Source organism: Clarias gariepinus, chromosome 21 (genome assembly GCF_024256425.1).
Source record: "Clarias gariepinus isolate MV-2021 ecotype Netherlands chromosome 21, CGAR_prim_01v2, whole genome shotgun sequence".
Classification (NCBI taxonomy): domain Eukaryota; kingdom Metazoa; phylum Chordata; class Actinopteri; order Siluriformes; family Clariidae; genus Clarias; species Clarias gariepinus.
The window spans coordinates 16,528,211-16,555,285 of NC_071120.1; the positions used below are offsets into that span (position 1 = coordinate 16,528,211).

Here is a 27,075-nt window from a genome sequence, read left to right on the forward strand (position 1 = left end):
CTTTTTTTTCTAACTGCCAGGGTACGCCTTTTAGAAGAAAAGGCACTAAATTGTACCTTATCTTCTTGGCTTTGTAACTTTATTATACTTTGACCAATGAAAATGTTTGTTGGGTACCTAAAGAATTTCACCTTATAAAAAAAATCATTAACTTTAATCATTTTGAAGGAACACTGTGTTCAAACTTGAAAGATGCAAAGTAGAAGTCCAAATATTTTACAAACCCATTACTTTTTCTCAAGAATGGATATTATTAATGATTTATTATTATAATTTTTTTTTTATTATTATTATTATTATTATTATTATTATTATTAATTACTGTAAGACTAACAACAAAATTCGGCGAGTCTGTCACTAAAGACATCAAACAAGAAATTCATCATTGGTGTGACGCAACTGGTAGACTCCGTCCTCTTTTTTAAACATTTGTTGAGATTTCCACTCACTTGCATTCTCCTCTTCCATCTGCAGTAGCCACACACACACCTCCGTTTTGGCATTTCTCAAAGCATTTCAGACCTGCAAGCACAAGACAGTCAGTAAAAGAACAAGAGGCACTGCCCATACTAGTAAAAAAAAAAAAAAATCACATACGTGCCAAATTCCCAGGCTTGCTCAAGAGAAAGGGAACAAAAGTAATGATGATATTTGTTTACCCTCCCAGTTACAATGAATTTTCATTTATAAGTAAATCAGCTTGTTGGAAAGGAATGAAGATGACATGGCATAAAGCCCAGAGACATAATAATAAATAAATAAAAAAGATGGGACAAAAGTGTGACTCCTAACACCTTAAAGAGAGGTTTGGTGACGAAAGTCTGAACAGAGGATTGCTCTGGTCCTTCTTCAGGCTCTCCAGTATGAGGCTATTTTTGGTTGTTAACACAGACCTGCTAAACCATTTCTGTGAAACTTTACCAAACTGTGCTAAAGTGGTTTTACTATCTATCTATCTATCTATCTATCTTAAAAAAATGTATTTGGATCACATTCCAAGTTTCTCTAAAAGGTGATCATTTTAAAAGGTACACCTCCAAGAGAAAGAAAGACACATTAAATATTAAAACATATAAAAAGTTAGTAATTTTTCTTTTAAGAGTCCAAGTTAGACATTTTACTTATGTTAGTGGTGTGTGCTGGTTAGCGCTCTTGTTTAGCTACAGCTTACAGATGAGAAAAGAAACTGTTACGCGTGAACCAAGTCACACCGAAACCCTCACCAGTTCCTTTTTTATTTTATTTTACTGTTTTTATTATTTATAATGATAATCACTAGTGAGTTGTTTTTGTTATCGTTGTTCAGTTATTATGTATTAATAAGATATGAACAACCAAAGCGACACACCAGTGTTAAGTCTGATGGAGAATAAAGTTAAGCGGAGCGCACAGGAACCGTTATGTGATTTACACTCACCTGATGCTCAGGGTCTATATGAAGTTAAACATATTATTATTATTATTATTATTTTAGATTTAAGTACATTCCGTCCTATTATAACTTTTAAGCTCAAGTTTTAGAGTCACACACACACACACACACACACACCGTTGATTGACTTTCCTCCTGCGCGCAACAAGTGGTTTTCTACTTGGATATTTTCTCTTCTCCTGGCATTTATGATTCATTTTTGTAAATCTAAATGTCATGAGTTACAAATCCGTTTGTTTGTTTATTTATTTATTTTTTCCTTACACCGATGTGCGAAATGTGTAAATAACATGACCAGGTAATGATTTTGGAGTGGTGTCCTTACCATGCGTCAGGGCAATCAGCGGAAAAATCACACCAATCAGTTTCACGAGGAAAAGATGCATTCCTTCTTATGGGAGCTGTACGGTTCCGCGTTTTAACATATATCCAACATTGGGTTCGCTCAAAGGGAAAAAACACACACGGAGAGAAAGAGATAGACAGAAAGAGAGAGAGAGAGAGAAAGTACAGGATTATATCCAGATATGGCGCTTTTCTTCCTCCGCGCGCGCGCGTGTGACCTCGCCTTAGCACTGTCAGTGAGTGGGATTCAAAGCTCCCTCCGCCTCAGCGCTTTTACAACAGCTATTCATCTGCACTCCTTTACTCCACACACACACACACACACACACACGGAGGCAGTGGGAAAACCACGCCCCTTTCACGCGCGTTGAACCGTTTAAAACGCAGAAGCGGGAAAACCACAAGTTTTATTGTCACGTGTTCAGATAGCGAACAGTGTACGGTGTGCAACGAAACTCTCAATATTAATGTTTAAAATGCAGTATTCAGTGAATACTGTGATCTTTTAAGTGCTTATTATTCCTTGCATATTATTATTAGTAGTAGTAGTATGTTGGCTAAGTGGTTTACTCAGGTTTTATGGGTTTCCTCCCACAGTCCCACATGCAGATTAAGCTAATTGGCGTTCCCTATATATATATATATATATATATATATATATATATAATATTATATTATATTGTGTCCAAACCCCAAAAAAATACTAATGCATGCAAATGTAAATGGAGAATAAATTGAGTTACTACCTATATACAATTCATTTCAATTCAATTTCATTTGTATAGCGCTTTTAACAGTTGTCATTGGCGCAAAGCAGCTTTACACAAACAAAAGAATTATTTAAGTTTCTATGCAATTTGAATGTGTATGAATCAAAATGGTCAGATTGTCCCTGATGAGCAAGCCGAGGGCGACAGTGGCAAGGAAAAACTCCCTGAGATGGTAATAGGAAGAAACCTTGAGAGGAACCAGACTCAACAGGGAACCCATCCTCATTTGGGTGAAACAGAGAGCAGGAATTGATCTGCATTCATACTTTGTGTTAGGTGGCAGGCAGTGTTCTAGGCAGGAGTCCGGGTAGTTATTGGAGGCTCAGGTAGACTTGTAGGATTCCAGTCCTAAACTATCGAGCAACTGCAGCCAAGTCAAGTCCTCATAGAAACTGCTGTCACCATCAGTCCAGGCCAGAACCGTCTTCATGGTAGAGTGAAACCGTCCCCAGACACCGGACGCATCCCAAAGAGACACACGGGGCATCCATGTGACGAGATCTCCAACCAGTGGCGGGACACCAGGATGAGTCAGACAGGTCCAGAGGGCAGAGGGAGTCGGGGCTTTGCGAAATCTTTACAGCCAAAGAACACTTTTACTAGGGATAAACAACTCTTTTAAAGAACTCTTTTATGAACATTATCAAACTATTTAGAACTATTCAGATCTCATTGTTTAATTGTGTTCAGTAATATAAATGTATTTATTGGAGACCAATAGGATTTTATTCTTGAAACTTTATTACAATACATTCTTTATATGTCTACTTTATGCCGGATAATTGATGTTTACTCAATTGTAAATATACTAATGTTTGGATTTGGTTTTCACCAATATAAGAAAACAAAATCATGGACCCTAAAGCTATGCTTCAGTGGGTGTACAGTATTTACAGTAAAGCTCATTTTAAGGCTTTCTTTGTAATGCTACAAAAGTGCTCACTGACCAAAGCTACATAATGCTCCAGAATGCTACCATGATCCTGATGGGTCTTATATCCACAAATCTTTGAGATACCATTTTGACTTCCTTAATTCTGACATGGTATTTACTTTATATATATATATATATATATATATATATATATATATATATATATATATATATAGAGAGAGAGAGAGAGAGAGAGAGAGAAATTATTAAGAAATAGTATAATAATTATAATATATTATAAATGAAAAAATAAAAAAAATAAAAACTGTCTTACAGTTCAGATACACCATACAAAAAAGACCATTTTAAAATATAGTCCACTTCAAGCATTAATAGCCTACTGTACACTGTGTTACTTTCAAAATCCCCTTGACCAGCTTATATCATACAGTTGTTTTGTTAATAGGTTCTGTGTTTAGATAAGGAATTTAATCTCTGATTCATTTTTTGAGACTACAATGATATTAAAGGACAGATAAACCATAATTTATGAGATGAAGAATGCTGCCTGGCACAGGAAAAGTTTCAGGAGTTTATCAGCAAACACAGAGTCGTATAGAGCCCCACCTTCAATTACCCAATCTTCAAGGCAAGTAGAGTGAGTAAAGGCTTCAATAAGGATGATTAAGCAGTGCAAGAAAGCAGTTCTGCCCATTCACTAAGCCTACTTTTAGTTGCAATATCAACATTTGAAATGTTCTGACTTGCATGCACTTATGTTTTAATCTACAGAAGATGGCATACTAATATTTTATATACTGTAATTGCCTGAATGTCAAATGCATTTATATAAAAATGTCACAAAGTGCAGGCAATATTAAAATTGTAGTTCACGGACCACATTATGTTGGCCATAATGCACCCCTTATTTAAAGTAAAATGATGCTCTTTCAGATGTAATAGCCTATATAATTTGTAAAGTCTTCTTGTGTGACTGGAAAGAAAGCATGACTTAATCCCTTTCCCATGTTGTGATGAGTAAGGTAAATTGCTTTTACTCTATTTTGAGTAAGTACACGGTGTGACAAGTAGTTTCAACACCCCGAGGCGATGGATTTCCTTCTTGATTCATTTAGTTCTCCAAATTGGCACCATTCCCTCAGGGTGTGTTTTTGTGTGTGTAGGCAGGTGCCAAAAAAGCTGCAGGTAACTGCAGGCAGTGTGGGAAACATCTCTGGAGGCAGCATGGCCTGAAGGCCTGGGAAAAGAGGCTGATTGTAGAGGTGGCACCCATGATAGGGAGATAATTAGAACTGTGTACAGACATGCAGAAACAGCTCTCACACTACACGCTGGGATCAGAAGTGTGAGAACTGTCATCCTATCTGGAACAGCAGTCTCACTTTGCTGTGTTGCGTGTCATAACCCACATTGTCTTTAAAAGTAATTTTCAACTTATGTATTCAACTTGGGGAGTTGCTCCTTTGTGTGGGGCCTCAGAAGGATATATGGGCCTCTGAATTCATGCCTCTGCTGAGGCCATGGGGTGTCTAAAAAAGCTGTAAGACATGGCCTGTATTCCCATCAAACATCAACATCCACCACTGAGACAGTACTTCAGTTAAATTAAAGGTAAATTTTAAAAAATGCATTTTTGTATTATGCCATCCTCACAACCTTCTGTCAGGGATCTAAAATTGTATGTTTTATCTTATTTAGTCCTCAGTTATCATTTTGTGGCTAAAAGTTAAACTTTAAAGAAAATAATATCCATTCTTTGTACTTAAAAGTCTTAAAAATGATGTTTATGTGAACTGTAACCTTACTAATTAACGGCACTTAAAGAATCCAGTAAAATCCATTTGTAATAATACCACTAGTATTCATATTTTTTGTGCTTTTGCAACCCTTGTCCCCTTTTAGTAACTCTTGAAGATAGTTATGTATAGATTTAAAGATTCAGATTCAAAGAATTTTATTAATCCCAGAGGGAAATTGCTTATTCTTGGTTACAGTTGCTCTATAGTTATAGAAAAGAAATAAGACATCACATTAAATTGACATTTTACAGATAAGCAATAAAACAACACAGAAAATCTTCTTCTAAAAAAAATAAATCCTCTTAGAGCAAGGCCAACCTACAAACAGACTTGTTCTTCAGATTGTGCTGTTTTAAACAATGCTATACTTTAGATAGTACATAAAGTACACAGACTGTTATATTTAAAAATACATCAAAAGATATGTGTGACTTTTACCTTTGAATTGTCAAACAATGTTTTTAAAATACAATACTCCATTATAGTACTAAACTGGGCAACACTTTAGGCAAAAAAAAAAAAAACCTTAAAGGAATTATGCTTAAAAGGCAAACGTTTTTCGGGGACACAAGCATGTGCGAGAAAAAAAATGACAAGGGAAAAAAAGGAGGTTTATTTCTGATTGGCATTCATCTGTCATCTCGTGGGCTACGTAAGCCAAGCATGTAGTGCTGATCTAGGATTCTTTTTCTTTTTATAGCTTAAACAACAGTAAAAGACTATCCTTTGAGATTATTGGAAAATATACAGTAAAGAGCAAAAGTTTTCAAAGACTAGGGAAAATAGAAAAATGGAAGAAAAAAAACATGGATGTTCCCTGCAATAAGACATCAATTAAATACATAAAAAATAAGTTTTGCCATGATCTCATTTTTAATTTATCTAGCTACATTCCACATGTTTTTGTTCTTCATGTACTGCCTGATTTATGATCTGGAGCTGTCTGACTATTGAGAAACAGATTAGGAGGGCTAAACATACATTGAAGTTATAATGTTCTTTTAGAAACAATGCATTGCATAGTAAAGGCTCATTAGCTTTTGCTTTATTAATACTCAAACAGTGGGTGGAGTTACTAGAGACAGCAGCAGATGTTGCCTCAAGACATGTTGGGGCAAATCCTCAGCCAGTCTGTACTGTATATCAGTAACACAGCTTTATTATTATCATTACATACATTAGCCATGGCTTGTTTTGGTAGATAGAACTATGGGTATATACAGATGCAGATAGAGACAATTTCGTTAGTAAAGCTAATGAATGAAAAACTCCATTGGACAGAATTGCTTTTAGATTGCTATAGTTATTGAATTATTTACATGTAAAAATGCAAAATAACACTAAGAACAGAGCACTAGAGCCACACAAGAGAGGATAACATAACCCTAAATATAATATACACTGTGGAAAAAAACAGCAATGGCATTAAAGCACAGAAAAGAAGAGAATGGTTTGTACCAGAGACATTGTGTCGCTTTGGGAAGCTAAGAAGCAATTTCAATAATGCCGAAAGGAAGGATGTGAATTAAACAGGTCATCAGTAACTTCCAAAGACCTTAGTTCAACCAACAACAACTCTGTTATCATGGGTAATACATATTCATATTCTTCAAATAGTATTCTACATGACACATGTATGTTTATGCTTTACATTTAACTGTTGTTCTGCCATGCTTTTAATTAAATGCAAGTTCCACGCTTAAGTGAAGACTGGATATGGTGCCATTTGGGGTAGGACAAAGTTCCTATGTTCACACCACTGCTGAATCACCAATATTAACCTCACGTTTCAGGGTCATGGGGTCAACGGAGAGAGGAGTTTTCATACGTAGAAAGGATTTGGGTTTTTGCAAAAACAATACTTTACACTGGTCAGGATCCTGATGCAAGTTACTTTTAATTGTATGCTAGAATTAACACTTTGTGTTGATTTAATACTGGGCATTTTGCTGTGTGTGTATTATAACATATTTTAATGGGTATACAGCTCGGGCAAGAATGTTAAAATCAGCCTCCTACTCAATTTTTCTTCAACATTTGTGAATTTAATGCCTACTATATGAACATCCTTTGTTGTTAAATACCCAATACATTAAGTTAGTTTAGTCATTTAGTTGGTAATTTAATTTAGTGGTTTAGTTTAGTAATTTAGTTAGCACATTTACATTTTACATAAACAATTTACATACATATTTACTATTATTCTGTAACTGTCCTTGTGATGTCTTTGTATGTATTAATTAATGTAATTAATATGATACAATAAATCAGCATAAATAATACAATAAAAAGACATCACATACAAAGACAATGACAGTTGTGGACAGTTACTGACTTGTTGATAATGTTACTTTGTTGTACTGTATTACCTGCATTACAGTATATAACCATATGTATATGCATCTATATTTTACCAATTTTAGACCCTGAGACAAATCCTGAGTGTATACATGTATACCTAGGCTGGAAAAATAACCTGATTCCAATTTCAAATTTGATGCTTTAAAAAATGTGGTTTTATTTATTTCATTAGAAAACCACTTAAATTTATTCTAGGAGCAATATATTAACCTACTTATCCTAACCAAATAGTTTTCATTTCCACTGAAAAGTCATTTCAACTAAAAACATAGTTTCTAGCGACTCATCTCTTTCTCGTTCAACTGAGGTTAGGCAAAATGTTTTCAATCATTTGCTAAGGCCTTTGAGTAACAAATTCAAGACCTTTCGTGACCACCTGAAATTGGTACAATGTCCCATTGTGGTTCTATTGTAGCGTTATAGCTTCCTCAGTGAATCAACAATTGATTTATACATCCTGCCCCCTCCACCACCACCCACAACCCCCTACATTCATCATACAATGCTCTGTGGCTTGTCTAATGTTTAACATAATGAATCTACGATAATGAATGACTGAGTGATGCAAAAACAGAGCTGATCTAATGTCATATCAGACCAATGAGTGATGAGTCACATAATCACATATCACAACAAAACATTTGTTTAGGGTCCACTACTGATTGCATACAAAAACACACACTTGTCTCTTTTATAGTGGGCCAGCTGCTTCCCAGCATTGTGACGCTCCACCTACAGACGGCGAAAGACGACGTGTAGAGAGACACCCGGCAGAACTACGGCACTCCACCGCTGTCCAAACTGCAGAACAACATGGTATCTGGCTCTGTTTTTGGCCACAGAGTCACAAACAGGAAGTCACTTGGGGCCAGTCACACAGAGACACTTCCCCCTTTTGTTTAAAAGGAGGTTGTGTGAAGGTTCACAGTGTAGACCCTGTGTCGCCCAGCATCTCTTAATGCAGGTCCTTCTCTTGGCACACCCACTCGGGCTACATGACCTCATTGTTGCTCTTGTGACCTTTCTGATGCCATCCATGAGCCTCCTAGATAAGTTTCCACCAGCAACTTTGTGAAAGTGCACTGGTTTTATCTGAAAGTGCTGATATTGCTTAATATCAGCTACCGCTGCATATACGTTTGTAAAATTTACGCTATTTTCTATTTTTAGAATTGTCCATGTTTTGCATGCCAGTCAATAAAAATTCATATAGAATTCTGAAATGTTTATGTTATCTAAATGTTGTGTTTTATCTGAATCGGTTATGCTGCAGATTTTACATTTTCCCAATTTGCATTACATGTTAGATGATAATCTTGCATTGTACTGTTGTCATTTTCTCTAATATATTTCACCAATGCCTTAGAGGATGTTTTTCGGTCCTACCACAACCTTGCATAACGTTATAATGACAATAAAACTCTAGTCTGCGGATTAGATTATTTTATGCCACACAATTGCTCCCTTGTTGATCTTCTTCATGTAAAACCAGCAGCAGCTTTTGTTTTTTTATTCTCTTTCCCCAATCAGTAGTATGAAAACGCTTGGGAAAAACAGTAAAGCATTAAACGGTAAAGACAATATGAATAGAGCTTACTCTATTCTTAGACTTGGCTGATTTGTAGTTTCCTTCAGGATCTTTTGAACTTTCTCAGGGACCTCAGCTGTGACAGACAGAGTAAATATCAGGCAATGAGAAATCACTGATATCAAGACAGAAGGCGATGTTGAGGAAAAACACAGTCATTGCTGGACTGTTTGGGAACCATGTGGCCTTTTTTTCCATCCATGACTCCCTTGAGACAACAGTAGCACCACTCAGCCCTCCTGCTTATCTATATCTTGTCTTTTTGTTTTAAGTTCTTTTAGTTGTGGTGGTCTGATGCAATTTTTTTCAGTTCCTGACTATAAACTTGAGGTTCAGCTAAATTTAGTCATAAAATCTATCAAATTGGAGCCAGACAATAATCATTACCAGGGCATCTCCAAGGAGCTGTGATAGCATTCCATGCAGATACAAAAATAGGTCAGCTGGACCTCAATGACTTTTTTAGCAAACACTTATTTTGCTAGTTAATTAGTTATTTATTTGCTTTGTTCAGTCATACATAAGACTGGGTTTGAAGGTTAAATTAACGTCACTCTTTTCTAAAATAAACTAGAACTGCCTCTTGACTTTTATTTTGTATGTGGAAAGCTAAGCATCATGGATCATAAATAATTGCCTCCGTATTCTGGGTAAATGTCTGCAACTTAATTGTAGGGAAGAAGCTTATGGGACTTTGCTAATGACCTCCAAACAAAACTGCCATGCTGGAATGCCTTGACTTGACCTTGAGTTTGCTGCTATGGAACCTTCTGCCTTTTTGTCTGTATGTGTGTATTTAATTTAAAATACTGTATAATAATTACTGGCCATTTCCCGGTCATTTATAATTTAGAATACAATAAAATTATTACCAGACATTTTAATAGGAACATATTGTAAGCATTTCTGCTTTAGTAGGAACTTCTTGGACGTACAGCAATCCAATCAGCCAATCATGTAGCAGCATCACAATGAACCAAGTTACACAGATATGCTGTAGGTCGAGAGCTTTATATTAAACATTAGAGTGGAGAAAATGTGTCTTCGTGATCGTTTGTGCCAGATGTACTGGTTTGTGTGTTTCAGAAACAGATAATCACTTGGGATTTTCACACATAGCAATCACAAAAAATGATGTAAACAAACAAAAGAAAATCCAGTTTTGCTTACAGAATATCTAGACTCTACTTTTATAACAGTTCTTTGCAGCTGCAGTGAACAGAAAAGCATCTCAAACAGCACAGCTTGTAAATCTTGAGGGCACAGAATATATAAACCTAGGCAGCAGATTAGAAAATACCAGGTGACTGACTAGTTCTGTATCTGGATAACTGCAAACATGAGCAGGTGTTCTTATTTAAGTAGACAGTCAGTGGATATGTAAACAGTTATGGTATTGAGTTATATTGATATAGCTTTTATGTTTAATATGCAGTGAAAGCACTATAATGTATTTACACCACACTCATGAAAGCGTTCCAGGGCTTGTGCAGTATTGCAGCGAGCATAAAGAGAATGTTTTTAGTGTCTAAAAACGCATCCTATATCCACAGGAAGCCAGTGCTTTTATTTCCATGACCACATTTCCACTTTGGCCCAAAGTCTATTGACAGCCACACACACACACACACACACACACACACACACACACACACACACACACACACACACACCTACACACACACACACACACACACACACACACACACACACACATACACACACACACACACACACACAGTGTTACCAGGAGATCAAAAGTGTTCATGTCCTTTCTCGTTTATTGTATGGACAAATTCGAGCAAACGTAAACAACACATTCGGAATAATACTCATTTACAACATACTTTATGCACCTATTTATTAACACATATCTGGACAAATTCTCATCGATTTCTAACAGGCTAGCAACTACACATACTGTAGACCTTTTTATATGTTGAAATGCTTAAACATAGACCCACAAATCCATAAGGTTCACAGGCTCCTCAAATGTCTCCAGTGGCACTGGACAAACAATGACAATTTCAGTTTTCGACTCACTTCAGGCCTTTTCATGTTCGTCTGGGAGGTGTGAAGTCTGGCTAAGGAAATCACAAAGGGATAGGAAATCACAAAGGAACAAAAATTACAATATGGGAGGAGGGTGGGAATGAAATGGTGAGAAGAGAGACAAAGAGCTCATTTATGTTCCCGAATCTACCTTCTTTCTTAAAAAGTTTAGGTGAGCAGTTCTTTTAAAACAATGTCTAGTTGTTTTTGAGGACATACCAGAGACGTTTATGTGAATATAAGAAAGGTCCATAGCTTTCAAAACTCTTGAGACTATGCTTTTGAAAGCTTTCTTGGGCTTTCAGGGCTATAGTCAACAAGAAATGTCCATAGCTTTAAAGATCTCATGGGGAAAGATTTTAAGATTTCATCCTACTTAAGCTACAGGAAGCAGGCAAACATTCACAGCAGTCTAGCTTAGAGCATGTCAACATGTCCATTCGGTCTCAGCAGATACTTTGCATACTCTCAGTCTATACACACAAACAAAGTAATTATGTAAAACACAGTTGGACATAAAGAAGAATGTTCTAAGGGGTCATAAAAGCAGCAGTCTCTGTGTGGCCGCTATTTATTTATTTATTTAATTTAAATTTTTGGTAATTATTTTTGTATTTCCCACTAGGAGTGCAGAACTAAACTGCTGAATTGACAGTCTATGTGTATGTGTGTATCTCGGATTTCCCTTACCTGTCACCTGGCATCATATCTTATCACTCACCTTGAAACAAAGCACGTGAGCCTGGAGCAGCGAAGCATGCTGATCGTCCAACCCGGACGATCTCGCCATTCCCAGCTCATTTTGACTGGTTCAGCAGCTGCATTCCAACAGCGCCTGGGAACGAGATGCATGGGTGGAAAATGATAACTCACAGCACATGTCTGTTTACAGTAAACAGACAAGAACTTTGAGATGTTCTTCGTTTAAATGACTGTTATGGTTATTGGTTAATGACTGTTGCTGTTATTGTAACTTAACAGACTTTTAACAGACCTAGGATGAAACTCTTATTTGTTGTATAAATGAGTCTAGCTTGCTAAGAATCCTGTGCTATGCAAACACATGCAAAACCGTCAGTAAAATTGTGAGACCTAGTAGGGGGTTGAAATTCCCCAAGGCCTGGGAAAGAGAATAAGATTTTTTTTTTTTTTCTTTTGTGCATCCTAGTAATCCTAAATAAACCAAATATACCCACTATTATTACAAAAACACTGTTCATAAACTACAGCATATGGTTTTCATAGCACTAAAGTCCACAGAATCTTAGTTAGAATTTATTACTTAATTAAAAAAATGAAAAGGGACTGAGAGACAACATTTATGTAGAACATGCTGTGTCCTTAAGGTCAGAAGAACACTACTTTAACTGCTCGAGTTCAGTGTTTCAATGTTCCTAAAGGAAAGGCAGTGACAGGCTTAGGGGTAGTGGGGGTGTTGATGGACATCCAGCTGTCCTCATAAGCTTGTAAGAAACAGGTGAGCAAGCACATTTATTTATCAAATTTCTCTAAATGACCAAATGCTTTAACTGATACAGCTATATTTCAGCACATTAGCCAAGTGAAGTATGGTGAGGTACAGCAGATGTACAATCAGCTCAAAGAACAAAATCTAACAGTACTTGAATAACTAATAAAAATTTAGTTTAAAGGTACTAGACACAGTTGCACAGCTGAAGAAGGACTTGTGTTCTTCAGTAACTCTACATCTAACTATCTCTATCTTTTGGACCTTATTAATTCAATTGGTTTTCTACACAAAAGGTTGAACAGAGCAGATATTTCCTATTGGATATTCAATGTTTTGTCTTAAGCTCTGTTCAAACCGTGAATATTTCGCCATGATTGCATCTCAGCGTTAAGTATAAAAGGCATAGAGGCAGAATCTGGAGGCCACTCTATACTTGGATATAATCGAAGAGATAAAACAGAGGTAGTAAAATGGGCAAGACAATATCTGTGTAAAGTGGGAGAACCCCCATCATGGAGTAGGGGTCTGGTTTCCTAAGATACGTGACTTCCCGCTGGGAGGTAAACATCAGTAAACTGTTGTCAGCTAACACACAGATATCTTATACAGCGAGATCAGAACTATCCACGGAGTAGTGCTAAAGCTGTTGTGCATCAAGAACAATAAACTTAAAAGATCAGATGAGATTGAGACTGATCAGCAGTGCCAGGCTTTTGCTTTTGGATTGCATTAAAAATATTTCAGTCACTACAAGCTAGCAAACTTAATTTTAGCCTAAAATACTACGGTGCATAACCTTAATTAATATGCTAATACATTTAAATGAAATCATCATTTATAGCCTACTTGTAGTCAGGTGTCAACGCCTACATTTCTTGTGGTAAGTTAAACTTTTCATTTAGCTGGTTAGCCAAAGTGATGGATAGCATCATGACAACAAGCAGTTTGACACCTGCATTGTCACCTGCCAATGAGTCAATGAGTTTCATAAAAATCCCCCCAGATTAAAACTACTTTTTCACCAGGCTGGAAAGATGTTTTTTTTTTTTTTCTGTTGTAATGTTGAGCATTTTAACATGGGGCTCTGAGAGGATTGACTCCAGCCAGTGGATCTGAATGTTTTGGCACGTCCATGTTGGCTTAATTTTTTAGAACCTGAGGCTGCCTCTTGGTTCTAGCATTCAGAGAAGCAAGATATAAAAATATGGATTTGTTCAACAATTCCCATCTTTTGCTTTATAAGTGGTTTAATCGGAATTCGACCACTTCTGTGAAAAAGGAGCCAATCCTAGAGCACAAATGTTGGACAAAATATGCCGTTTAAGAGCTAAGTTCATTTGCAGTTAAGTGAAAAAGTGAAAATAATTGGCGAGACCATGAGCACTGAGCAGAATCTTATGTTTGGTGTGTGATGAAAAGGTGCACTGACAGCACCTCAACACTCAGTTCACCTGCCCTTGTTGTTCTGAAAGCAATAGTACATGCAATATATCAGAATCATGCTGTCTGTAATCTTAGATGCCTTATTGGTAAATACCACACCCCCTCTGATTACTGAATCTCATGCGCTGCTAGAAAGCAAGCAATGAAGCAGTTTAATGCCGAATTCGTAGGTTCTTTGTAATTGAAAAAATGCGAGGAAAAGGCTCTTATTATTGCATTTATATAGCTTATATAAAATGACTAATCATGCTGTCGTGTGGAACTGATTTGTTAGCAAATATACCACTTGTTTACAATTTATGTGCCAATATTTCTACAAGATCTAAAGATCTGATTATTTCTTTATGTCTTTAAGTCTCTAAGTGTGTTCCCCTATCTGTTGTTGTTTACCCGATGAACCATTTAAGAAGAAGCACATTTCATCTGGTTATTTTCTTTACTATGGTTGCTTGACTACATGTAGTAGACGCCTTCTGACTGCAATAAGATTTTAGCATGAGCTAAACTTTCAGTGTTTTTGCCTGGACCCTCAGTAAGAGCTTATTCACACAAATTTACATAACTTGACTAGAACAAACGGAGCCTCTAACTAAACCACATGTCCCAGAGGTCTTTCAAAAGAGTGCAGCATACCTTCCTTATTTCACTTTGAGTCGTAAAAGATCATGAGTTGCATTGAGCATTCATCTCTACAGTCTTTTTTTTTTTTTTTTCCAATAGCTAGGTCAGAATACAAACATTTCAAAGCAGTCCTTGTTGCTTTTTAGGCCCCACTCATAAACAGGTCATGCATTAATGCCTTAAAATTTTTAAAAATGCCTTTTCCTCAGAGCTAACTGAACTAGCACAGCTGTTTACTGTGCACTGCTTTAAGCTACAAAAAAAGTATATCAGACAAACTGGTGAACTGGTCCTCAAATTCAAACAATGGTAAAAGTATTTAACTCTATACCTGACCTTGACCTAGTATAAGGTATTCTAATAACTAATCTATTGGAAAGGCACTTTACACCTGATATGCAGCAGAAGATTGGTAAAGCAATGGATATACTGTACGTATCAGACCTAAAGTGACTTTCCAGTAGATTTGTGGTTACTTTTTTTTTTTGTGAGTACTTATAAATTAAAATAAAAAGCAAACATTTTTAGAGCTTTTACTTGCAAAAAGTGACTTTGAAATGTTTTTTTAAAAAGTGTTTTTATATTTATTTAACTATGTTTAAGGAGTTGTTTTGTGCCAGCATTTTTAAAAAGAGAATCACAGTTTATACTGCAAAAAAGTCAGTTTTTGAAGAAATTTGGCCCAAATTAGGCTAACTTGCACAATTTCTCTACAACCATACCAAATTTATCCCTATACGAAAGCATGTACAAATATATATAGTAACTTGAAATTTCCCTAAAAATTGCAAATATTTTAATAAACGTACAGCTAACAATAGCTGTTGAAGCTTTATGAGTAATCATAATTTAAACCCGTACTAGCAAATTTGATAACAACATACAGTAACCTGTAACTTATCAAAAGAATTTGAGCCTCCAAGTGATTATACGGTAGGAAAATTGGCCATTACATTTATAAAATATGAGACATTGCACAGGGGAGCAAATGCAGCAAATCATTAGAATCTTACATGGACAATTATTTTAACCCACATTTGTAGCTTCATTCTAGTTTCCATGTTTATTCAGTGTACTACCATTATTCTCAGTTATAAAGAAAATTTGCAGAATAAAAATTCAGTACATAACCTAATGGATGGCTCAGACCTGGTTCTGCTTAGGATTCACTAAGGGCTAAAAGGAGCAGCAGTAATCTGGGGTAGTTTTCCAAAAACTTTTCTCCCTTTAACAGGGTAGAATTCAATTCTTGTACCCTTGGCATGTTTTACAAGAAAATAAAAAAGCATAATCAGGTTTATCTTTTGCATTTCTTATGCAGTTCACTGTCCACAGTGTAATATTTAAAAAGCTTTAATCTTAAGGTTAACGGTCCTGCTGAATTAAGGTTCAGTTAACCATACTCAAAATTATACCAAGGCAAACTAATACTAATTCAAACGAATTTCATGGAAATCTAGCAGGCTTATTGGCGCAATCATTAGGGCGTAGCTTGCCAGTCTTCAAGTAATCTGATCTGAGCACACATTTAATGCTAGATGTGTGAAAGAAATGTTGTGTTTTTAACGTGAATCATTTTAAATCAAGCAATATTCTATTGCAATGTCCTAACTGATTTCCTTAATATGCTAATGTATAATAATAATAATAGATGTTCTACCATTGGTCAGCTGACTTCATTTTATGGCCATATGAAGTTGCTGAGAATAGACCTGATCAACTGACCAGCCCCAGCTCATAACACTGCTTCCGGAGGCTATGATGTGGGCACTATGCATGATGCCTACACTGCTTCATGTGGTTTCCTTCTTACACTGACATGCCCATCGCCCTGAACTAATCAGACAACTTGACTTTTTTTACTGGTCTAAAGTCCAATCTTCATGATTCCTGGCAAAATTAAGTGCTTCCTAATTTAAGTGTTTCTTGATTTGTCTCACTAACAAGCGATTTCCTTAAAGCCACACAACTGTTAAGTTGATCCTGTGAGTTCTCAGAATCACATTATGCATGTAGAAATACTCTTATATTCACTATTAAACCCTGAAAAGTTTGATTTCTGTCAGTTTTTTATTATGCAACTTTATTAACCATTTAAGAATTCTCCGTTTCTGATTATTTTCTCACCACACGTAGTTTAATATTTAGCACGGCCCTTACAGGCTGTAATAGCATTGTGGGACAGTTCTTAACCCAATTCCAGTATATTCAAATCTCTTTCAAATCTCTTTCAAATATTCAAATCTCGTTTTTGGTACTTAATTCAGCCCAATAATTAGAGCATTCTGAATGGGTGACTTCTTTTGGCCAGACAGTGTATAAACCTTAAAGGTTAACATTAATGTAGGTCAATTGACAGATCCCTGTAACCTCCTCTCCCACTTACTGTCAGAGTTCCATCACTTTCCAAATATTGCTTGAATCTCTGGGCGTGTAACTACACTGTTAATACGAACACTCCACAAACCACAACTTTGCAGACAGGAGGGGTTTCGCAGCTGAAACTGTTTCTGGGAAAAACTCTTGCGATTCCCATGTCTGTTTTTCATATCACATCCTCAATTAGATGATTGCATAACAACTGTCTTGGGGCAGTGGGTGGAAAAAAGAAATGAGAGAGAGAGAGAGAGCGAGAGAGAGAGAAATAAGGAGGAGACAAAAATGGAAAATGATAAAGAGACACAGAGGTTATTAAGGGGAGACGGTGAGATCAGAGAGAGTGAGGAAAAAACAACCGAGTAGGAGTGTGATATGAGAAATGATGACAGCGTATGTTGTGAGAGAGTGGAGAGAGTGAGCAGGGGTAAAGCACAGGGTCCCAGATGAGAGGGAGGAGGTGGGTTCCCATGCCCCAGAGGTCTCTGGGGAGCGGCAGTGGCAGATGTGATGTCTGGGTAGCCAACCTTGTAGTCTGTGCAACCATGAAGGAAAATACTCTAATCCATCACCTACTATGAGCAGCAGCCCAACACTCCCAAATAACATCCTTACTGTCCACCAAGGCTATGTTTTTAAATGAAATGGGTCTATAGTATATGGAGTATAAGATCCATCCACAAATCTGCGTTTAAAAAAAAAATAAACATGACTTATTTACATTGAATTCAAGGTTAAAAACTTAGGTTGAAAGTATCAAAAGTTTCCATTTGATTCCAAACCAATGCTAGTGTGGGAAAACCTCCTAAACTCTAACATGTCCCCTGGGAACATATGATAATTTGGTCTTAACCAATGGAATTTCCAGATGTTTTTATTATTATTTTTTTTATTTCTTGTTGTTGTTGTAGAAAGAGGATGTTTATCAGGATTTAAAATTAACTGACTGAATAAAAGACAGTCATGAAGTCCTCTGAATTATTTCTAGGTGAAACAGACTTGCTGCAGACAAGTGAAGAGAGGTTACAGGTGAAAAGAATGTAAACAATGAGAAAGCGATAATCAAAGAGAGAGAGAAAAAAGAGATAAAATGAGGGCAACTTTTTTGACTTCTTGTCAGCATGCTACGGTTGTAAGCAAGAGGTCTTTATCTCCTAATGCGATGTATTACAGAGTCCTCGGAAAAAGTCATGTCTCTGTGAGGGCGGATGAAAAAGATCCGGATGGGATTCTGCTTTAAAAGGATTAAGGCCTGAGCAGTCACACATCTAGAGCTTCCATTGTTCCTTTGAAGCTCCGTGACTGCCTGTCAACGGCCATCAGACGTGGTCAGACCCCTGTGCAAGAAAGTCCAGCCGCAGAGAATCACAGTAACGGGCCAAAATTCTAGCAAGTTTACATCTTGGAGTTGTTGTGTTTGGCACGAGCAGTGACAAGGTTAAAAGTGAAAAGAGCAGGAAATAAGGATTATCAGTAGACAGTAAAACCCAGGGGTCAATACAATGACAGATCTGACAGGCAGATTTTAAGATTTTCATGAAAAGAGTATGGAAAAGAACCTTACTTCTTAAATATTTTTGCAAAAAAAATAATAAAAAAATAGGCATGTGCTGTAGCGAATGTATAAACTTTATGTATGATGTCCTACAGCTGCTATTATGCAATCTGCAGTGGACATAAGTAGATTTTTTAATGTACACTGAAGACAAGCAATATTTTCTTATTTGAAGACAGAAGAGCATAAACATAGCTGACTTTCTGTCAAAACGTCGACAAATATAATGAACTTATCTTACTTACACTGTATTGTTGTTCTTAACTAGCTTACAAGCTTTTCCATACATCACGTTATATATAACCTTTAACTCTGGGCAGTTTGGATTTCAGGCAAACAGAATATAACTAGTCAGTACCCTGAAGCTTTACCTTACACATTAGGTCAGGTAATTAATTTAAGATTTATTCCCCCCTAAAAATATTGGAAAATTTTGAATAAGCTATGTTATGCGGCATAATATGCGGTTAGGAATGTCGTTGGATCAGTCAGTGAAATCAACTTGAAGGTGAATTGAAATGGAGAATTTTAGTGAAACTTGCTTGTGAAGTCGTTTTTTAATGAATTAAGTTACTCATTAACACTTTGGGAGGGTTAGTTCACTCTAATGAGAAACTATTGTTGCACCTCATTGATCTTTGGGCTATCCTAATACATCTAATGAATTTTAAGTTAAACATGTGGCAAACATCTTCCTGCAAGTGAAATTAAATGATTTTCTGGATCACCTCCAATAAAGTTTTGGTTTTGGTTCCTTTCACTGGCATTCGGTTTCCCTTGCTCATGTTATTCCCCTGACATATACATTTCACAATAATAAACTTTTGTATTACACAACAATAGATGACCTACAGTAAAGAGTTTAAAAGGGAAAAAAAAAACTATGCTTCTCAATATATATAAATATATAAGACTCTTGCACACTTGACAAGAGTCAAAAGTTTAATGCAATGTTCAATAGATCTAAGGCTTTAAAACCCAAGGGGTGGATGACTACATTTTTTCCTCCAAATTCTATAGGGAAAAATGAGCCGTGAAAAAAACAAACAATGCAAGAGGAAGTTTCTTGATGCATCACTCTGGGTTCCCTCAACAAGACATCAATACTATCCAAGACAAAAGATATAATAATAGCTTTGGAGAGCTTATCCTGCAATGTTAGAGACAAAGATGTCTCTAGCTAGATCCTGCACCCTTTCAGATCACCCATGATATTAGGTTTCCTTAATGCATCCTACTGGTAGACATAAGACAATAGAAACCTCACTGGGCAGATAGAAGCTTTTAGGGACTTAAAAATGATAGTGGTTGGAACTTTTTTAAATGTGCACATATCTCAGAGACATTTAAGTAGCTGAAGCTAGCGTTGTATCTTGAGATGGGAGATATTTTATCTTTTTTGTGACTTGTCTTTCATTTTAAAAAGAGGGTTACCGAGGCTTTAAGATAGCAACACTCATACAGTATGCAATCACCCGGGCAAAAATAAGACATGCATGTCAGGTTATATGTGTCATATACTGTAATGGAACACTACACTCAGAATCTTACTTCTAATTTCCAAACTAGTAGCCAGTTTCAATATTTATGCATTACGATTAAAGCAGTTTTATTAATTAACTAGTTTTCTTTAAAAAAAAAATTGTGCTACAATTGACTGCTTCTCATAATAAGCCCATTAGTAAGATTTATTAAACTGCCTGAGAGACGTAGTTTCACGGGGAATAATTCCTGATTAGGCTGGGTTACCACAGGTCAACCACAGTCACTCATTAAAGTAAATAGATATGCAAGGCATAATTGTTAATGTTACTAATGGTTTATTTGGTATGAAATGTTTCCATTGACCAGCAATAAAGTGTATGGCCTTAAAGGATGTAATAGTTCCAAGAAATTGAAATTCATATACTGGAAAAATGTGGGATTAAATTTATTTATGACTTTGTCTTGCTTTAGTTTAATGTCTCCTTACCATTCAGTCCAGGAGCAAAACCGATCCAGTTTTTATAAAGACAATGAAAGAGACAAAAGTACCTACAGTAGAAGCCAAGCCCATTTCACACAGTAGCAAAAGCTATAGCTACAGCTCATCATGAGCACGCAGCCACAGGCTCTAACGTGTGCCTGGGGTGTGCCAGAGATATGGCAGTGTGTGATTGCAGTTAAGCTCCCCCCTCTCTATTCCACACAAAAAGAAGCCAGATCCGCACCTGCTCCTCTCTTTGCTCAAGACAAACATTTGCAGTGAGGTCTGCAGGGTTTGGTGGAAGGCTGAGGAGGAAGCAGGACAACCAATAGAAGTGTAATCAGAGCAAAGGGTACTTTCCCCAAGCATGACACACCTGGCTGAATGAGTTAACCTTTGCAAAGTTGGATACCCGGCTCACTCTTTTATCTCTGGTGATAACTGTAAATGATAATATCTGCTGTACTGGAGACTCGTTTGCAAATTTTAATCCGTTTAAAGGTGCTGTAGAAAATGAACATGTAAGAGTAATAAAACCACAAGTAATTTATTTGTTTAGTATTGACTGAACTGCTATGACATTGTTTATGTGGCGTGTGTTGACTCTCTCTCTCCCTCTCTCTCTCCCTCTCTCTCTCTCTCTCTCTCTCTCGAGACCTGGCATGCTTGTACTCGATGAGGCAGTGTGCTGTTTGCACATGTCTCTGAACTGCCTTCAATGTTTATGATTCAGCGTGCGAATAAAAAGATTTTCTGACAAATTTTCACACTTCATGATTCACCCTGGAGAATAAACTGAAAAATCCATTTACATACAAAGAACTAATAAGTCTAATTTTAAACAGAAAATTAGCACTGGATGATTGGATTTATTAATACCAGAGTTCATTAAGATGTCCGTAATCTTTGAATTGCATTTACAAAAAAAAAAAATACAAAAAAATTAATGTAATAATTTGTAATACCAAGGATTTGGACACAAGGCTAGGTGGATTTTCTCAAAGATCTCCACTACGGATGGTGATATTTTGCCCTCAGGTCAAAATGCAATCAGGTAAACACCGATTTCATCATTTTCTTTGAGAGAAAGAAAGAAAATACATTTTCCCCATACCCAGCATGAATTATGTCTGAGGAGCATTCTAAGGTGTACTGGAGGATTTGATAGAATGGCTTCCCACTAAGTCAAGACTGTGGAATAAATCCTTTCATCTTCACAGGTCTAGTTATACTGATCTTACTTCACCATTCTTCATCATGTCATTAAACATTTAAGGAAAAAGATGTATTTTTCTTCTGTAATGGTGCTCCCATCTTGACCTTCTTTATGACCTATACTGAAATATTGAAAGTTGTGGTTTGTGTATGTGTACAGTATGTGTGTGTGTACTGTTATATTAGCTTTACGAAGGCATGATAAGTGTTAAAAGGTGGCCCAAATAGAAGTCTATTTACTTAACTAGAGGTAACTAGAGGATTTGCTTAGATACTGTACCTGTAAACAATAATGACATATTTACTAATTAAATAACTAACTGACTGATTAAACAATCAAAAAAAAATTTTCAGAAATTATAGCATAGTATAAAGTTTATTCATAGGGATTCTCTGACTTTGTCACCCTGACGTTTGTAGAAAGCCCTACAACAGAGGGTTTTTTTTCTGAGAATGTTCTAAGCTTCTTTAACAAGCTACCTAATATCCCTTAACGACCCCAAAAGCCTCATGAACCAATTTTTATCAGTATAAGATCTTTTTTTTTTTAAAATCAGAAAAAAGAAAGTTCAGTATTTTTTTTTATTGACTAGTTAAGAGTTCTTAGCTGATTAAAGGAAACTGTCTTGGACAATTGCTAAAAAGAAACCATTAAGAAACCCTTTATGAGTATATTACACTCTTTTATGAGTAGCCCATGCTATTAGAAGCATGGAAAGGTACTGGACTTTGACCTGAAGTCATTTACAGCCATAGGCGATTTCATATCTCAAGCAGCTGCTAATAATGGAAATGAAAGATATAAGAACATACTTCGAATGTATAGTACTAAGTCTATTATAGTAGAGCCATTCATAAACTTTATTAACTCTATAAACAAAAACAAAAAAAAGCTTAACCAGTTATAGAAAATTGTGCAGTGATGTAGTACAGTTCTCTCACCACAGAATATTCTCCTTTCTGAGCTCTCACATGAGTCTCTCCCAGTTGGTCTAGACTCATTAAACATATGTCTTATATTTCTAAACCCATACAGCACACAAAAGAAGTATATTTCAGTCTAAACCGCAATGAACATCAAAGACTAATGAGAACAGATCAGCTGTAAGAGACATGGGACAAAGACTAAGAGATATTTCCTAGGAAGAACAATAGCATGGGATGGAGGGAGTGTGCCTTCATGAAGGAGGCAGGAGTTGTGAATAAGGTTTGAGCTGTAATGAAGGATTAATGAAGGAATTAGGATTCTATATAAAGATATTCCTGATCCTCATTAGGCTGGTGCTTATATCAATGAATCAATTCGCTTGCTCACTTGAGGAGGGCAGGAGAGTTCTGTAGAGACTGTGTAATGGGAAGGATCTCTCGCTCTGTAGTTTGTTATAGTAGCAAAATCTTAGTGAGTCTCTCTCTCTCATTTTCTCTCTCTTTCTATCTCTATTCCCTGACTTTTTTGACTCTAGGAGTATATATCTATGCCCTGTCTATTATATGTGCATTTTCCCCTGTTATCTCCCATAGCGATAGGTAAATGTGGTGGTCCGTCAATTCTCTACAGTCAATATTTGTCCAACAATCCTGCCCAAACAAATCCTTGTGTGAAGACAATAAGCGAGTGAATCTCAAATATTCCTGTGTTGAGTATAAACAATAATAACACCATTTATTGCATGGGGAAAACAAGTCTACCTGTTTATACCTATGTTTGCTCTTGGAGAAAATGTGGCCAGTTGGAGTCTGGTGTTAGTTTGCATGGTTTTGCATGCAGAGTCGAAATAGCGAGATTGTCACACTGATCGACTGTTTAGATAGGAGCAGTGAGCGCTTTTTTCAGCACACAGTATAAATACAGGCACAGGGGAAGGATCTCAACAAACACAGCACCTGTCATATGTGTAACTGTATAGTAGGTTTTGAATGACAAGACAGAACTTGGACTTGTTTAAACATGCTGACGGAGCGAAAAAACATGGATCTTGGGTAGATCTTGGGAAAATTTTCCGAAACCCCTTACTCCCTCAACTTTGTTAGACTATATAAACAATCTGTCCAACTGCTGAAGAAGCTATTAGTTCAAGGTTGTATGGACAGAAAAGGTGCAGTTGCTTTGAGTTGTTTTTGATTTTTTAAAAAGTCCAGTCTTAAAGTAAATATACATACTGTATGTTGGTGAGGGAAAAGGTTAAATCCAATTGCACAACCTTTACTGGTTGTAATATACAGACATATTATCTCAAATGAATCTTTATAATATTATGTCCAGACAGTGTTGCCTTGTTCTGGGTAATGGCCAGTGCAAGGCAGAGAAAGAAAAAAAAGCTCCGTCTGCCCCAATAACGCCTACTGTAAATGGATGATATGGCTTTAGTGGGGCAGGTGAGGCATTTTGGGGAGGAATGCCCCCTGCCCCATTAATACGGATGGGCCCATATAAGTGTACTAAGCAAATGTCTCAGCTGGCATTTTCGCAAGGGCAGCAAAATGAAAAAAAAAAAATCGGAGATCAACCGATAAGTCTTGTAAACATGTTGTGCTGCAGAAGAACATGTTAATCATCCTGCAGCCGTCTCCCTCCCAGGCTACCCGCCCCAGCTTAGTAGTTGTCTGTCTAAGTGATATTAGTGTGAAGTTAAATAAACAATGCATCATCATCATCATCATCATCATCATCATGTCCTATGTAATCCTTATGCTTTCGGATGATGGGTTAATTCCGATTGGCTGTTTCATTGTCAGAACCGACCAATCAGAATTGTCTTTCTTCCAGTCTCTGAATGGCCTGATTTTGTAGTACATTTAGAGTCAGCTCTGTTCTGGGCTGTGATTAGAAGGTTTTATTATCAATATATTGCAGGTTTGTTTGTTTATTGCTTAACAATTTTTTGTTTTTGCTGGTATTGAATTTTTTTTGATGTTGTGTTGAACTCCCTGGTATCCAACTTTAAAATACAGTAGATTTAGTTTGCAAATAAGTAAGATTTATATCAAACTACAAAAAAAAAATAATAAATTGTCTATAACTGCAACACGCTCTTTATTAACAGTGATACATGCTATCGAGGCAGATAATTCATAATATTACCATTTCACTTATAATTAGTCACTTTCAAGAGGACATGGTGGGGCATCAGGGATAGGCATACAGCGCTCTACCACGGCATTGATTTCTCCAATCTTAACGCCATCATATGTCCCAGTGACACTGGTCCAGTGAGTGTTTCCATTAGTGTATGTACGACTTAGCCTGGCTGTAAAGGGGATATCAGCAGTCATCCTTCTTGCGTCCATTCTCACTACGCATGAATAGTTTGGTGGTACCAAGACCTGTACAGACATGGAATGACTGATGGTCTCAATCATTTTTGTCCCCTCAGAGAAGCTAACTGTCTGTTCTTTGGTAAAGTCCACATTGTCTGGGTTTATGATTGGGATTTTTCCATTCATGATTGATGTGGATCCATTACGGGTTTCTCTACCAATGTCCCAGAACTTCTCTACAGTGCTAGTCTTCTGCAAATGAACTGTCTTTTCAATGCTGGCACACTCATAGTTGGTGGCCCTGGCTAATTGGATGGTCTCTGGTGGATAATGGAACAGTTTGACCTGGTCAACAGAATACACAACATGTGAGATTTGCTGGCTGTAGGTATCTCTGTTAATGGCCAGGGCATCATATGACTTGTACCAGTACTCCTTGCCTTCCCAAGGCAGGAAGAAGGCCTCATGTTTAGCAGAAACTTTACCTAGCCCATATTTGTTTTTGCCAACAAAGATGTCATTTCCAGGACAAGTGTTCACTGAATGTTTAGGTACAGAACCATAGGATCCACCTTTCCATTCAAGGAACTCAAAGTGGTCCTCATTCACCAACACCTCAAACTTAACGGCAGAGTACTCAGCATCAGCATAAGGGTATTTGCAGTATGGGCCTTTGCTGGGGTTGTAGAATCCAGCCTCACAGTTGAATTTGCACACATAGTCAGTGCGTCCTGCATACCCATTGTAAATGCCGACTGCTCCATTTGGAAGTGAGCCTTCCCAGCTAACCCACTTTAAGTTGGCATTTTCCTGAAACATGAATGCTGAGCTCCCTTCCTTTTCAGATACTAACTCTGGGGGAGGATTAGAATTTACTACTGTAGTCCAGTCATCAAGAGGTGGTACCACATCTCCCAAGTCAGGGCTAAGATGGGTCTCTGAATTAAAAGGAAAAAAGGGAATTAGAAATCTGAATTTGAAGAGGAACATAATTTGAAAAACTTATATATTAACAATGTGGAGTGCAATATTAGTTTTTCTGTATTTGCTGGTACGAATGTTGAGGAATCTGTAATTGCATTTCAATAAAACATGGCACCACATAGTGTTCAAGTGTACAAAAAGCCTTATCACCATTTTAAATTGCTAGTTAATCCTGATTATAACAGATCTTGCGCCTATACTGGAACACTTTCTTTCTAGCATAAAGAATCAATAAAATCTGGAAGGATTCCAGTCAATTTCACCACTGTCAAACTGGTGTGGGTTAAAGTGCTTGTTAAAATATACGCATAACTGTGGCATGTCATGCATGCACCCCTGCTGTATGTCAAAACCTGCTTCAGAAAATTGGTGTTGGTGTGAACTACCCTTAAAAGTTTTGTACAGTAGGTGTGAACAAAACTCACTGTTTTCTGCAGTGCGATCTGGAGTGGGGATTGAGTGCAGTGGTGGAGCACACAGCTGCAATACTCCTAACAATAAAGGAATTGCTGCCCTCATCTGGTGGGAAATGAAAAGTAAGCCATATTTACTTGAATTGAATATCGCATTGCATTTTTCTTGTGCAGCAACCTTAAACACAAATATTCATTTACAGTATATTCATTGATAAAAGTAAACACTGCCTTTTTTTAATCATGAAATTATATAGGTTATGTTAAAACATTGTATTCAATAAATACAGACTACAAACAGGTTATCAATCAAAAGCTGTCCGATGAGGTAAACGTCAATTAATAATCTATTTAAAGCATATTTTACCATGCTACAGACATTGTTATGTAACTTGTATCAGAAAAAAACTGTATTTTATAGCCAGAACTTGTTCAATATATTTTAAAGAACTTCAGAGTTTTAGAGCTATCCAAAGAGCATCTTACCTTCTCAGACGCCTTTTCAAGTGCTGATGCATGCTACTGCCAAAG

At 36.7% G+C, this 27,075-nt stretch overlaps 2 protein-coding genes across 2 annotated transcripts in view; both read right to left on the reverse strand.

Annotated features, from left to right (window-relative positions):
* The window catches only part of notch1b (notch receptor 1b), a 39,357-nt gene extending 37,312 nt beyond the window's left edge, over positions 1 to 2,045 (reverse strand). The window contains exons 1-2 of the mRNA XM_053480576.1: positions 1,758 to 2,045; positions 450 to 522 (exon numbers count right to left, since the gene is read on the reverse strand). Of these exons, the coding sequence (XP_053336551.1) occupies positions 450 to 522; positions 1,758 to 1,818 (134 nt within the window). The 5' untranslated portion in view covers positions 1,819 to 2,045. The remainder of the gene's footprint in view (positions 1 to 449; positions 523 to 1,757) is intronic.
* Positions 2,046 to 24,899: 22,854 nt separating this feature from the next.
* LOC128509553 (natterin-3-like) lies at positions 24,900 to 27,075 on the reverse strand. The gene is made up of 3 exons (XM_053481328.1): positions 27,031 to 27,075; positions 26,557 to 26,650; positions 24,900 to 26,085 (listed from the first exon to the last, which is right to left on the reverse strand). The coding sequence occupies exons 2-3, from the start codon at positions 26,648 to 26,650 to the stop codon at positions 24,986 to 24,988; spliced, it is 1,194 nt and encodes a 397-aa protein (XP_053337303.1). The 5' UTR covers positions 27,031 to 27,075; the 3' UTR covers positions 24,900 to 24,985.

Excerpts from the sequence above, each read along its gene's own strand:
- LOC128509553 (XM_053481328.1), bottom strand. The coding sequence starts at position 26,650 with ATGAGGGCAGCAATTCCTTTATTGTTAGGAGTATTGCAGCTGTGTGCT. Across the intron at positions 26,086-26,556 it reads AGATCGCACTGCAGAAAACA|AGACCCATCTTAGCCCTGAC; the intron begins GTGAGTTTTGTT and ends CTTTTAATTCAG.